Source organism: Homarus americanus, unplaced genomic scaffold, assembly GCF_018991925.1.
Source record: "Homarus americanus isolate GMGI-L3 unplaced genomic scaffold, GMGI_Hamer_2.0 scaffold6317, whole genome shotgun sequence".
In the NCBI taxonomy this organism is placed as follows: Eukaryota; Metazoa; Arthropoda; class Malacostraca; order Decapoda; family Nephropidae; genus Homarus; species Homarus americanus.
The window spans coordinates 12,739,104-12,753,971 of record NW_024730668.1 but is presented as its reverse complement, the minus strand read 5'-3'; the positions used below and the strand labels follow the sequence as shown (position 1 = coordinate 12,753,971).

At 40.0% G+C, this 14,868-nt stretch overlaps 1 protein-coding gene across 1 annotated transcript in view; it reads right to left on the bottom strand.

The window, feature by feature from the left end:
- The window catches only part of LOC121867086 (neuronal acetylcholine receptor subunit alpha-10-like), a 166,298-nt gene that overhangs the window by 63,897 nt on the left and 87,533 nt on the right, over nt 1-14,868 (bottom strand). Inside the window, exon 5 of the mRNA XM_042366842.1 lies at nt 115-269. Within this exon, the coding sequence (XP_042222776.1) occupies nt 115-269 (155 nt within the window). The remainder of the gene's footprint in view (nt 1-114; nt 270-14,868) is intronic.

Below are 14,868 nucleotides of genomic sequence, written 5' to 3'. Positions count from 1 at the left end.
TGGGAGAGGGAAAGAGTAGATGAAGGAACAGATGAAGAAGAAGAAACAAAGAAGAAGGAGAAGACGAAGAAGAAGAAGGGAGAGAGAAAAAAAGAAAGAAGAGTATGGCCTCACTTGTTGTAGAGTATGATATCTGGTTTCCACACTCTCTGGTAAGGTACTCTGATGACCTGAATGCCGCCGAAGTCTGAGGCATTCCAGGTGAGGTGAGCATCCGTCCAGATCTGCGTCAGCCAGCAGTTGGTCGTCAGGATTTGGTTCTTCTCGTCCTGTGAGTAAGACCATTGTTAGTACCTCTTTTTTCGTGTGTATGTGTAAGGAATATTGTGTTTGTTCGTGTCTTTATGCTATTAAGTAATTTAAAGTATTTATCACTTATTTGTTAGCTTATTTTCTATTTGTTTAAATATTTGTGATTAACTTATCACTTTCTTTTATTTCTTCGTGGTCTGATTAATAAGAGTTTAGCTATCAGTATATTATATTTTTATCACCTTTTACTGTCTACCTCTATATAGTAAAATTGTAGGGAAATAGTCGAGGGAAGTGACACTGTACCGAGCTTATGAATCATAGGCATTAGTTATGACGCTTCTTCCAGAAAGTCTAATATTGATCCCGGGTGTGAGGATGTACCTGGGCCGCCCTAGCAGTTGAAGTTTATAAAATGAGGAGGTGCTAAGAAGAGGAGGGAAGTTCCGCTATCACGAGATACGAGAAATAAAAGATGATAGAGAGGTTTTTAACCTGTCAAGGCGATAGCCACAGAACACCTTGCGATGATTTAATTTTATCTAGATTATTTCGGATTCCCCTCTCATCAAATACTGAGGAGGGTGTTAAAGGGTTTCCTTATTGTGTATTCATTGGCAGACTGTGCAGTAGCTAGTGGAGTGTTTGGATTAGAACACCTCTGGGGTCGAGGTTAGACTCACGCTACGATATTATAACAATAGACTAAGAAAAAGGTGAGTATGAATGGACGAAGACGGATGCTGGAATAAGAACATAAGAAAACATAAGAAAATAAGGAGTCTGCAATAGGCCGGTTGGCCTGTGCATGGCAGCTCCTTTCGAGAGTTACTACCACTCTCTATCATCCATGAATCTATCTAGCCTCCTTTTGAAACTTTCCAGAGATCCCGCACTTACTACAAAGTTGCTAAGCTTGTTCCACTCGTCCACCATCCTATTTGTGAACCAGTTTCTTCCTATCTCTCTCCTAAACCTAGACTTATCCAACTTGAATCCGTTGCTCCGAGTCCTATCCTGCTCGGATATTATAAGAACTTTATCTATATCCCCTTTATTGATTCCTTTCACCCACTTAAATACTTCTATCATATCTCCCCGCACTCTTCGTCTTTCTAGGGAATGCAAGTTAAGTTTCTTTAACCTATCCTGATATGGAAGGTTTCTAATTCCCGGAATCATTTTTGTCATTCTTCGCTGCACCGACTCTAGTGAATTTATATCCATTCTATAATAGGGGCACCAGAACTGAACCGCATAATCGAGGTGCGGCCTAACTAGCGCAAGATATAGTTGCAATAAGACCTCTGCACTCTTGTTACTTACACTTCTAGATATAAAACCCAATACTCTGTTTGCCTTATTTCGAACATTAACGCACTGTTTTCTAGGCCGTAGGTCCGGGCTTACAAGTACCCCTAGGTCTCTTTCACAAGTCGATTTCTCTAGGTTGATGTTGTTAAGGCTGTATACATTATAAGTATTTGTTCTTCCAATATTAAGTACGCTGCACTTGCTGGTGTTGAATTTCATTTGCCATTTTTCAGACCACCCCTGCAGTTTATTTAGATCCTCCTGTAATGCATTTGCATCCTGCCCTGAATTAATTTGCAGCCCTATTTTGGTGTCATCCGCAAACTTGCTTATGTCACTGCTGATCCCAGAAAGAAATGTGTTGGCAATAAATACATTTGGCTTTCGACAGGAATGTTATAGAAGAGAGCTAAGGGGTGAGATTAGCTGGACGACATCGCTCACCCTGGTACACGCCAACCGCATATACCTGCTGATTCACTTAATTATACAAACAGACGTACAAACACCCGTCAAGAAATACAAAAACAGAAAAAAATAGAATCTTGATCGATAATACGGTTCCACAGGTAAAAGCATAATAATGTAAATAACTCTAGATATCGGACAATACAGTAAGATATTAAGACACTACTTGAACTTTTTTATTATTGTTCTCTCTATCTTCATCAGTGTATTAATTGTTTATAATCAGGGTAATAACGTCGTACTGGATGCGTTAAGTACATTTGTGTATATACGAGGATCACTAAGTAACTTTTTATCTGTATACAAGTAACACTAAATTATTTTTTATCGGTATACAAATATCACGAAGTTACATTTTATCTCTATACAAGTAACAAAAAGTAACCTTTTTTCCGTATACAAGTAACCCTAAGTAAGATTTTATCTGTATACAAGTATCACTAAGTAACTTTTTGCCTGTATACAAGTATCACTAAGTTAATTTTTTTCTTTGTACAAATGGCAGCCAAAAGGCTGAAAATATATAGTTATATAATTTGGGAATGGGTCACTTGATTGACAAACAATATGCCAGTAGCATAAATGGTACAAATGTGCTATATAATAAAAAGGGGTGGGGGAGGGGGGGTCGTTCAATAGTGTAAAAGTAAGATTGGTAGGGAGTGAACACACTGGTTAACTGTGTGGGTGTGTGTGTGTGTGCACAGGGGCGAGTAATGCTTCTACTGTGGCAGTATCAAGTTAGTGCACAAGCACTGATTGCTTCCTCTCGCTTTCAGTTACCGCTGTTGGATAGCCCGTATGGCGAACAGGGAAGCAACTTGCATAAGTCTTCCCCTGCCAGTACACAGCCTTTTCACCATCAAGACTCCTGCTGTGCCTCCTCGTGGCAACACACGGTAAATGGGTGCCTCGTGAGCCCAGGCTAAATCAGCAGGGGATATCGGAGTAGGGGTGGGCCTCAGAGGGATGGCGCATAGGCCCACTGGCATGTGGACACATCCTGTCGCCTACCAATCACTGTACCGCTGCCTTACTGATTAACCTTGGTAGGTGCAAGACTACAGGTGTGGACCCCCACATCAGGCAGACATGCTTACAGAGCTCCAATAAGACCCCAACGGCGGTATAGGCGGAAGATATAACCACCACGGGAACGCAACGACTACACCGGCGGATGAAGGCAATACCTGATGGACAGACGACTAAGGCTAAGCCCAACAAACTGGGTTATCGGCAGTCCATTGCAACTCTCTCTCTCCCAGTCATTGCAACACTTGTACTACTAGATCAGGAAAAGGGAGATCCAGGATGCGTAGCTGCAGCCTGTGCTCCTGTGTCACCACATAAATCAAATTACGTGCAGCCATCATTCAGCTCATCAGATTCCTCATCATCTTCTAAACCCCTATACCCCAAAAGCCTTATGGGTACGGACGTGTGGAGACGAGGACAGACAGAGATGACTGCTGGGAGTCTCTAGTCACAACTCTGTAGATGGGCAGCACAGATAAGATGGCCGTTTATGCACTGGGATCTAGGCAGCAGTGCAATCCGGTCCTGTCTGTGCGACTGAGCAGTTCTTTCGAGGAGCCACCCTGGTCACCCATATGGAGAGGGGACTAGAAAAGGTTCCCTAAACATAGCCTGCCTGAAGAACCAACCTGACTGGGCAACTACTGTACACCCAGTAAGGTCATCCTTATGCCGTCGAAAACTCATTCATAATTACAGATCAAAACAAACACGAACTATACAACCTCTTATGCTTGCTGCATGGAATATCAGTACCCTTCTGGGTACTGGTACAAATGAGCATTCTGAAAAAAAACCCCGCCCCTGTGGAATAACATCGACATAACAGCCATTAGTGAGTCCCGGCTCCCAGATGAGGGTCGACTCACAGAACAGGGGTCTGGCTATACCTTCTTTTGAAAGTGTAAGCCTGCTGTGGAGAGAAGCCGCATTTATGAAGTTGGCTTTGCCATCCGCCAACGCATCGTACACAGGCTAAATGAAATGCCTGTTGGGATCAACGAGCACCTCATGACACTCAGAGTCCCAGTGAATCACTCCCATCATGCCTTTTTCATTAGTGCATACGCCCCAACACTAGATGCAGAGGATGACATCAAGGTCTTTTACGCCGACTTTGACAGAGTGCTGACCTCTATCCACAGAGAAGATAAGGTTGTGCTCCTAGGTGACTTCAGTGACAGAGTTGGCAGAGATGCTGACATTTGGCAGGGAATCATAGAGATCAAACCAGCCAAGTGTAATCCGAACGGCCTATTCCTCCTCAGCAAGTGTGCTGCACACAACCTCATTATCACCAATACCTTGTTTAGGCAGGCTGACAAATTCAAGGGTTCGTGGCAACACCCATCTCATTGACTATATCATTGTCATAGAAAGCTCGCCGAGATGAACTTATCACCCGAGCCATGCAAGCCATGCGAGGGTCAGACCACTGCACACTCTGTTCATTGGCTCGTCAGATCGAAGCACTCACCCTTTACGTTTCCACAAAACCGCAAAAGCAAAAAGTCTCCAGAAGAAGTTTTAACACTAAGCCTCTGGAGCAGCGTTGCCGAATTGTAGTCCTCTAGTGACCTTTGGCAAGTAACGTGGGCTTTTAGTTGCCAGTTAGTCACCATAAGGCCACGTTTTATCTAGAAACATTCTACGCCCATTCTTCATAAACTCTACAAATCAAAATAAGCTTTATTCTACATTCAAATTTTAATAAATATTATTGTAATATATTAATATGGCTGTTTTATTTAATACCTTATTTTATGTTACATATTCAAACATGTGGGCGTCATCGAAGAATAAAATTTTATTATTAAAATAAATGTATATTTCTGAGTAAAAGAACTAATAAATGTACACGATATATATATATATATATATATATATATATATATATATATATATATATATATATATATATATATATATATATATATATATGTAATATTCAGAAATTTCAGAGTAATTTCGAATGCCCCGCCATTGGCAACACTGAGCGTTCAAGGTCGTGGGAGGGAAGAGAGCGCTTCCTGCTCATAGCGAGAGATGGTGGAACTAGGCCTATATGATATTAAATGTAATTTACCGAATTAATAATGATGCGATTCATGAAGTAAGGGACTATTATTGAATTTGAAATTATTATAGATCGTTTATCAGTCTGAATAATGTTACGGGTGTCCCAAGGAGTTATTAGTTAGGCGGAAAATATGTCACGTAGGCCTAAGCTAACGCCTTGAGAGACGCGACGCGGGCCCTCCCTGAGTCACGGAGAAGCATTCAGACATACAAGACGTCCCTGCGCGTCCGTCACAGAAATAGTCACGTGGCCTAGTCACCTGTGCTGCGCTATTGCAGTATAACAAGTAAGTCTCATTCAATCTCAGACAGGGTTTAGATAGGGCAGTGGTAAAGTTAACTAGAGCTAACAGTGAGTTCATTTCAGGGTTTCCGTCAGAACCCACTTGACCGGAGTTGACCGGAGTTTGACTGCGAGAGATTGACTGCCGTTTGAGACTGCCGTTGATGATTGAGGGTGGCGATTGTCGCCATTGGACCGATCAGAGTAGGCCTGTCACTGTTTAGCGGGGTACCAAAGGATCTCTTGAGGGAATCTAGCCGTCTGGGTGCCCAGCTGGCGTCGGGACGATAGTGGGTCAGCAACTCTCCTCTCCCTCGGCCCACAACACCACACGTCCCGAGCAGCTTAGTGAAACCCTCTTGCTAACGGGAAGCTAAAGCTTCTCTCAACTGTACAAGGTCTGATTGGCTCACTCCCTTCCGCTTTATGGACGCACTGGGAGTACACTGAGGCTACCTGAGTAAATTAATGGTCACACACTGAGACCGTGAGTCTAGGTCTCTAGGAGATACCTAGAGGAACATTTTATCTCCCTTATTACGGGTGTAGTTAATACCATTTCTCAGACTGATATTATTTTGTGAAAGCCCTTAAGGCCTGTTTCATGTGTGCAAGCAACATTTCTTAATACTTCAAATTTATTGTTGCCTGAGTTTCTAATAATTTCTATATCATGTATAACTTTCACGACAATTCATTTTGTTTAGTAGATTTAAGTGTTCTTGTGCTGGTTCGGGATTTTTCTCAAAGGGGCGCTTCCACTGCATTACCATCTAATAATCTTTAATAAACCCCAAGTCAAGTGAGAAATTAAAGTCCAGTATATTCTGACCGGTTACATATATATATATATATATATATATATATATATATATATATATATATATATATATATATATATATATATATATATATATATATATATATATATATATATATATATATATATATCTATATATATATATATATATATATATATATATATATCATGTAGATCCACAATGAAAACGTGGATAAGATAAATCTTGATAAAATCACACAGGGAAAAGGGAAACAATGGAACACCTTAGCTTTCGTTTTTATTCAAGACATCTTCAGTTGCATCTCAAGATGTCTTAAATAAAGACGAAAGCTAAGGTGCTCCATTGTTTCCCTTTTCCCTGTATATATATATTTTTTTTCCTGACTTAACTTGACTAGTCAAGTCGCCCTTTCTCTTAAGTTCCATTGCGTGTGTGGTGGTGTTGCTGTGCGGATTAGTGGATGTCATGTTTTAACCTGACCTCATGTTTAGTAAGGTCACCCTGTGTAACCGGTCGGAATTAATGGAATTAATTTCTCACTTGACTTGGGGTTTATTAAATATTATTAGATGGAAATTGCAGTGGAAGAGCCCCTTGGAGAAAAAACCCGAACCAGCACAAAAAACATTTAAATTTACTAACAAAAATGAATTCTCCGTGACCCGTGGAAGGATAGCATCTGTGATTGGAGTGAATGAGACGCACTGTAAAATTTAGACAATTCTATTCCCTCCAACACTACAGACACAATCAAATAATGGTTCACCAACATATGTGCACCTCTTAACCTGAACTTAAAACACTACTCTGGGGAATAAAAGTTATACATGATATTGAAATTATTAGAAACTCAGAAAATGCCTCATTGGACAATAATAAATTCAAAGTATTAAGAATATGTTGTATGCACACATGAACAGGCCTTAAGGGCTTTCAACAAAATGATATCAATCACTGAGAAAGTGGTATAAAATATAAGAAATTATTAACTCCACCATGAATAGGCCTTAAGGGCACTCAATGAAATTATGTTTCCAACAGATGCAGTCCTTAAGGGTTTTCAACAAAATAATATCAATCACTGAGAAAATGGCATAAAAAATAAGAAATTATTAACTCCACCATGAATAGGCCTTAAGGGCACTCAATAAAATTATGTTATCAACAGATGCAGGCCTTAAGGGTTTTCAACAAAATAATATCACTCCCTGAGTAAATGATATAAAAAATAAGAAATTATAAAGAAATATAAACTGCATTAAAGGAACCTCATCTGAAAAACAGTTCCCTCATTCTCCGGCATCAATTAGTGACACAAACATTAAAAATCAATACTATCAAAATTATTTAAGAAATATTAACTACACACTGCAAGACAATATCAGTCACTGAAAAAATATTATCACCATATTAAGAAGTTACTGAGTCCACCAATACCTGTAAACCATGCTTCTTCCTAACACATAGATTCCACATTCACCCATAGTTTTTTACGGCACAACTAAGAGGCACCCATAGTTTAAAGCACAAACAAGCCCTCTGCAACCTTGGAAAATGTACCTCTAACTTCCACTAGACTCCTGGTCTTAGTGTGTGACCATTCATTCACTCGGCTGGCCTCATTTTACACTTAGTACATCCATGAAACGGAAGGGAGTGAGCCAATCAGACCTTGTTCAGTTGAGAGAAGCCTTAGCTTCCCGTAGTAAAAGGTTTTCACTTACTGCTTGAAGATATGTGATATTGTGAGCCGAGGTAGAGGAGCGCTGATGACCCGAAACGATCAGCAGGCAGGGATAGACGATGGTCCCACGTCGTTAGCTGTGCACCCAGACAGCTGGTTTCACTCCAGAGATCCCTTGTTAACCCAGCTAACCAGTGACAAGCCTAAACTGATGGGTCCAACGGCGACAATCGCTAATCATCAATCATCAACAGCAGTCGTCAAATGGCAGTCATCAACAGCAGTCATGTGGGTTCTGCCGAAACCCTGCAATGAACTCTCTGTTAGCTATTGTTAACTTCTATTACCGCCCTATCTAAACCCTGTCTAAGATCGAATAAAACTTACTTGCTACACTGGAGACATGTGCGCGCGGAGACCAGACCACATGAACGATTTTCCTGGACCAAAGCTCAGACCGCCCTGTCTGTTCAAATGCTGTCGTCTCACTCAGGACAGGCCAGCCTCGTGCTTTCCCAAGGCGGCAGCCTGGGCCTACGTGACATATTTTCTCTCATAACTATTGACATTGTTGGGACATACGTAACATATTTAAACTGAGAAACGATCTATAAAAATTTCAAATTTAATAATGTCATTAAATTTCATGATTCGCGTCCATATTAATTCGGTAAATTATATTTAATATCGTATAGGCCTAGTTCACAATGCTCTAACTATGTAGCATTGCCAACATCCAATACCGCCACTGAGAGATTGTTCTCAAAACTTAACCTAATTAAAACAGATACCCGAAATAGATTGTTAATACCAGCGCTTCAAACATTAACTGTTGTGTCTGAGCGAGTCAAAGATCAAGAATGCTGATACAAATTCAAACCTACACAAGCGATGTTAGATAGCCTTGGAAATGTTGAATAGGCAAAGGTATTTATGTATGTTTCTTTGTTATTGTAATTTTGATGATTGTATTGTTACCATTTACATATTGTATTTATGTATAAAATAAATGAAATGTGAATTATATTGTGTTTTCTATGTTCCCTCCCAACAAAATTGAAAGAAGAAAAAAAAACCAGATGACTCGTTCTCCTTAAGAACAAATTGGAACAAAATTGATTTCCTTAGATCTGAATTTAAATGTTTTCACTCCAGTTGATTGGATACAGCATGTCTAATTGACAGTAGCCAATCATCGGTCTGGCATGGATGTCAAATGAAAACAATTACATTCAAATCTAAATAAATCTGGTGTAAGATACATGTTATTTGACTTCATTTGAATAATAGAAATGTGAAAATAAGAACAAAAGAACATAATTACAAAAGACAAATTTCATTGATAATTAATTCATAATTATAAAGTAGTCCTACCGTCTCCTACTGGTGTTATTAAAAAGACAGAAAGAAAACTGACCCCACTCCCTGTGTTCCCCACTTCCTGTGTATCATTCTCCGTGCTTGTTCCCTAAACGCTCATTCCATAGTCAGTATGGCTTTGGCGGCATCTCTGGTCTAGAGGGTCCAGTGGTAGCACATGCTTTCAGAGAGCAGCTCGAACATGGGCTGATAAACAAACTGTCATCAAACAACCCAAATCCCAGTGCCGAATGGGGTATTCTCGACACTATCATGACAAAAAATCTGCAGAGAGGTCCTCGGCTAGATCGAAAGAATACACCAGGACTGGTTTGATGAAAATGACCCGGAAATCAATGTACTCGTCGATGATAAGCGTGCTGCTTTAATTGACTTGCTTTGCAACCCTCAGTCTCAGACCAAAGCTGATACCTTTCATAAGAAGAAAGTGGCGGCCCAGCGCGATCTTCGCCTATTAAAGAATGGCTGGTTTAAAAATAAAGCATGTGAAATGCAAAAAACTTGCAGATCAACACAATATGCATGAATTTTTCAATTCCACTATAACATTTTATGGGCCAATCACTCATGGCACAGCCCCCTTCGCTCATCCGACGGTAACTCCCTAATTAAAGATGAAGAAGGCATCCTTCAGTACTGGAAAGAGCACTACCATTCGCTGCTCATCCGAAACACCGATGTGGATGTCGTGACTATCCAGGAGGTCCCTCAGCATCCAGAGCTGACCCATCTCATTTATCCTCCATCCCTAGATGAGGTAGCTACTGCCATCAAACGGATGAAAAATAACAAAGCCTCACGGCCTGATGAAATCCCAGCCATCTCAACTTTCTCCTTGAAAATATATGGGAAAAGGAGGAAATCCCCCAAGCTCTTAAAATGCCTCCATCGTCAATATTTATAAGAAAAAAGGGAGACATGTCAGACTGTGGAAACTACTGCGGGATCTCGCTGCTGGCAAAATTATCGGCCGAGTCCTCCTAAACAGACTTCTTTCTGAGGCAGAAAATTTCCTCCCAGAATTTGTTTTTGTTTTATTATTTATTGGGCACCCCCTTACATCCTTGTGTAAGGTGAAGCGCAGAAGCGTTTACAGCGCCCAACAGGGAAGCATGCTCTCAGTGTGACTTTAGACCATCAAGTGGACCACTGACATGATCTTTGCTGCCCGACAGATACAGAAAAAGTGTAGAGAACAGCTTCGTGACCAAGGCCTTCGACTCTGTCAACAGGGAAGCCCTCTGGCCGGACCCTCTGCCGTGTTGGCTACCCACCAAAATTCATTGCCATTGTGAGGCAACTCCACGATGTCATGAACGGCAGTGTCCTCTATAATGGCACTCAGTCTGAGTTCTTCCCACTCCAAACGTGGGTAAATCAAGGATGATTTCTGGCATGAACTAATTTTTCCATTTTCTTGGCTGTTTTCCTCACTCATGCCAGTGCCAATTTTGCCGTCGGGGTGGACATCCAGTACCGGATGAAGGGTCTTTTTAACATAAGACGACTCCAGGCAGGAACAAAGGTGATGGCAGCTTCTTATACTCAACTTCAGTGTGCAGACGACCTCACCCTTTTCACTCACACTGAACGCGACCTACAGGAGATCCTGAACCCCTATGCAGATGCGTATGCACACTTTGGCCTTGAGATGAATGTACGTAAGACTCAGATTCTCTTTCAGCCTTCCCCTGGTTTAGCCACACCTCCACCATCCAACTAGCTTAACTATACTACCCTCTCTAATGTTACCCACTTTCAGTATCGTGGCTCCCACCTGTCCACCACCACAAACATCGGTGAAGAGATTCAACATCGGATCAGAATTGCATCTCAAGCCTTTGGCAGACTCCGTAATAGGTAGTAGGTAGAAGGTAGCGAATAAACAGGGAGGTACTACCGCCTCGGAAGATACTGGAAGCATAATGTATTCTCTAATGGTAGACCCTGCTGCCATTTGGCATCACAAAAATTGTGACCGAGTCCCAGGTTGCTGATCTGACTTTCTGCCTCATTTACACACAGTTGCAGGGTTTCAATTGTTTCTCTTACTTTGACAACACAACATATATTTCTCACTCTTGATATTGTTTTTTTTTCCATTTTGTATTTATTTATGACTTTATTATTATTATTATTATTATTATTATTATTATTATTATTATTATTATTATTATTATTATTAATTTTTAAAATTTGTTATTATTAATATTTTCTTTTATTATAATTGGTATTTATTTTTATATATTTATAATAATTTTATTATTATTATTATTATTATTATTATTATTAATATTATTATTATTAATATTATTATTATTATTATTATTATTATTATTATTATTATTATTATTATTATTATTATTATTATTATTATTATTATTATTATTATTATTATTATTATTATTATCATCATTATAATTATTATTATTATTATTTTCTTATTTTTTCGCCCCAGGCCTTGATGTGGGTCATTAAAAATGATATGTGCCCGGGTGGGCTGTAGGGAGCTAAAATTATCTACAAATTTGCACGTATATCGAGCAGTGGTCCTTCCCACCCTATTATATGGCAGTGAGACATGGGTCACATAAAGGAGGCACCTCAAGGCACTTTAAAACTTTCACCAATGTAGTCTCCGTTCTATCCTCCGAGTTCTCTGGGAAGACAAAAGAACAAATAACAGTATTCTCGCTGACATCAACTGTAGGAGCATCAAGGCTACCATTATCCATGAACAAGTACGTTGGACTGACCATGTTACCCGCATGGACGATAGTTGAATTGAATTGAATTGAATTGAAACAGTTTATTTAGCCAGAAAAACACAGATACAGAGTGAATAATAATAACAATATTAACATGTCTGAGCCAGGTGAGAACCTGAGTTCTCTTTCAGGCACCTGATATATACTATGCATTTATCTCAAGGAAGTATTATGTAACATTTAGTATCATCTGGAATAGTACAATAGCATGGTGGTAATAAGAACATCTCACAATATTACCACGGTTATCACTTTAATATTTATTTATTTTATTAATTTATTTTTATTTTTTAAGTTGATTTTTATTTTATTTTTTATATACACAAATTACAGTGGAATTGAAAAACATAAATATAATGGGGGAGCAGTACAATATGGGTTGTACAGTAATAAGGTTGAACAAGAGGACAGAGCTGTCAGGATTATGTCTAGTTGGCAATTATGTTTATTGCAATGGTAATTACTTTTCTATTTACATGATAATTTCCGATTAAACGGTTTGATGGTACAATAAAAGCGGGTACTGCAAATACAGTAGGTGTTACAAGATATATTAATACTTAGACAATAGATATTTCTTAAGAGATGATTTAAAGGAAGGGAGCATAGTCTTTGGTCGGATGGGTGGGGTAAGTTGTTCCACACCTTCACACCATGATATTTTATGGAGGTCTGGGACTGAGAGGAGCACATGGAGGGGTGATCTAAGTAGCTCTGGGTGCCTTAAGTTGTATCTCTGATATTTCCGGAACTGGAAATAATTATTGTCAAGCAAGTGATTGATAAATTTGTAAACAAAGAGGACACAGCAGTAAGTGTTAATATCTTCGAATTTTAACATTTTCAATATAGCAAATTTTTCGTTTGTGTGATCTAGTTTTTTTCAAGTAAGTCATTGTCCGTACAACTCTCTTTTGTGCAGTAACCAGAGATTGTGTTTTTGAAGAGCCAGAGGCCCCCCAAGGTGTGTGACAGTGCATCAGGTGTTGGTAAACAAGATCATGATAGATTTCTTTCATTGCTGTGAGAGTGAGTGACTGTTGACTGTGACGTATGATACCCCACTGTTTATTGACTTTACTGTGAATGGCTTGTATGTGGTTTCTCCAGTTAAGTTTCTCATGAACAATAACTCCAAGGAATTTAGTATTTTGTTCGCGTTTGAGGACTGTATTACCAAGGTATAGGGGGTCCAAGTCTGGGGGTAAGTTTTTCCTTCTGTGAAATATCGTGTAGTGGGTTTTCTCAAGGTTTAAGGTCAGTTTATCAACTATTACCCAGGTCCTGACTTTAGTCAATTCAGTGTTCATAGTTTTTATCAAGGAATGGAGGTCTGAGTTGCTGGCATAGAGATTACTATCATTTGCAAATAAGTTGTATTTTATGAGTGTACTGGCATGAACTATGTCGTTTATGTACAACAAAAACAGTACTGGACCGAGAGTGGAACCTTGGGGGACACCATACAACATTATCGAGGAGTAAGATTGGTGATTATTATTAGCAGATATACTGCATCCTGTTGGACAGATATGAGGTAAACCAATTGTGGGACAGGTCCCTAACGCCGTAATGTTCAAGCTTTGAAAGGAGGATGGTATGGTCGACAGTATCGAAGGCTTTAGAGAGGTCCAAGAATATACCGACTGTGAACTGGCTGTCATCAAAGGAATTTAAGGTGTCAATAGTAAAGGACAGCAGAGCACTCTCAGTCGACCTTCTAGCTCTAAATCCAAACTGGGAGTCTGTAAAGATGTTATTGGCATTGCAGAAGGAGTTTAGTCTACTACATGCTAGCTTTTCCAATATCTTACTCAAGGCTGGGAGGACTGATATGGGGCGGTAATTCTTGAAGAGACCTTTGTCCCCAGATTTTTTATATGCTGGGTGAACTTTAGCAAGCCAAAGCAGCTACTTTACAGACACCTAACGAAAAGTTAAAGCAACGCTGGCGGGCAACTGAAAAGGTATAAGGATAGTCTTAAGACAAGCCTGAAAATGTGCCAAATCGACCCCTCACCTGGGAGACGATTACTCCTTACCGTAACGGTTGGAGGAGCACTACACGAGGTGTCAGTTCTTTCGAGTTAGCCCGACTGCAAACCGAGGCAGACAAGCTTGAACGCCGGAAAGACTCTGCCGCCGCCCCTCCCGCACTAGATGGAGCCATCCACATGTGCAACATCTGTGAGCGACACTGCCTGTCCCGTAGCAGCCTCTCTACTCACCTCAGGTGACATCCTTAATAACTCTTATCATTTAATCACAGCTGGGTGATCGTTTTATTCGATTCCGAGTGACAGCAATGTAGTAGTAGTAGTGTGTGTGTGTGCGTGTGTGTGTGTGTGTGTGTGTGTGTGTGTGTGTGTGTGTGTGTGTGTGTGTGTGTGTGTGTGTGTGTGTCCGCTGGCACCAGCGTCATACAGTATGGGAAGTTTCTTTATTATGCTCAGTGATCATTACCTGATATATAAATCATGATTAAAAATGGAGAAACTGGGCAATTTTCCAACTTTTGCTAGAATCATGAATAAGCCGACTGTCCTGACCCAGCCATAGACCTTCACGATAGCGAACACATTGTCATCCACCAGACACGTGGAAACATTCCGGGTAATAAGCTTAAGGAAAAGTGTTTTATCGCTGGGAACTTTACGACGTCATTGGGTTCACGGCTGGTATAATGCCCTCTCCTAGGGACCATCATCTGACCTCTTCACAGCGATTAATGAAGCCTTTTGTATTCAGGTCTGTGGTCATAAACGTGATTTATCAGGTAACAAATCTTGTGGAGCAGAGTAG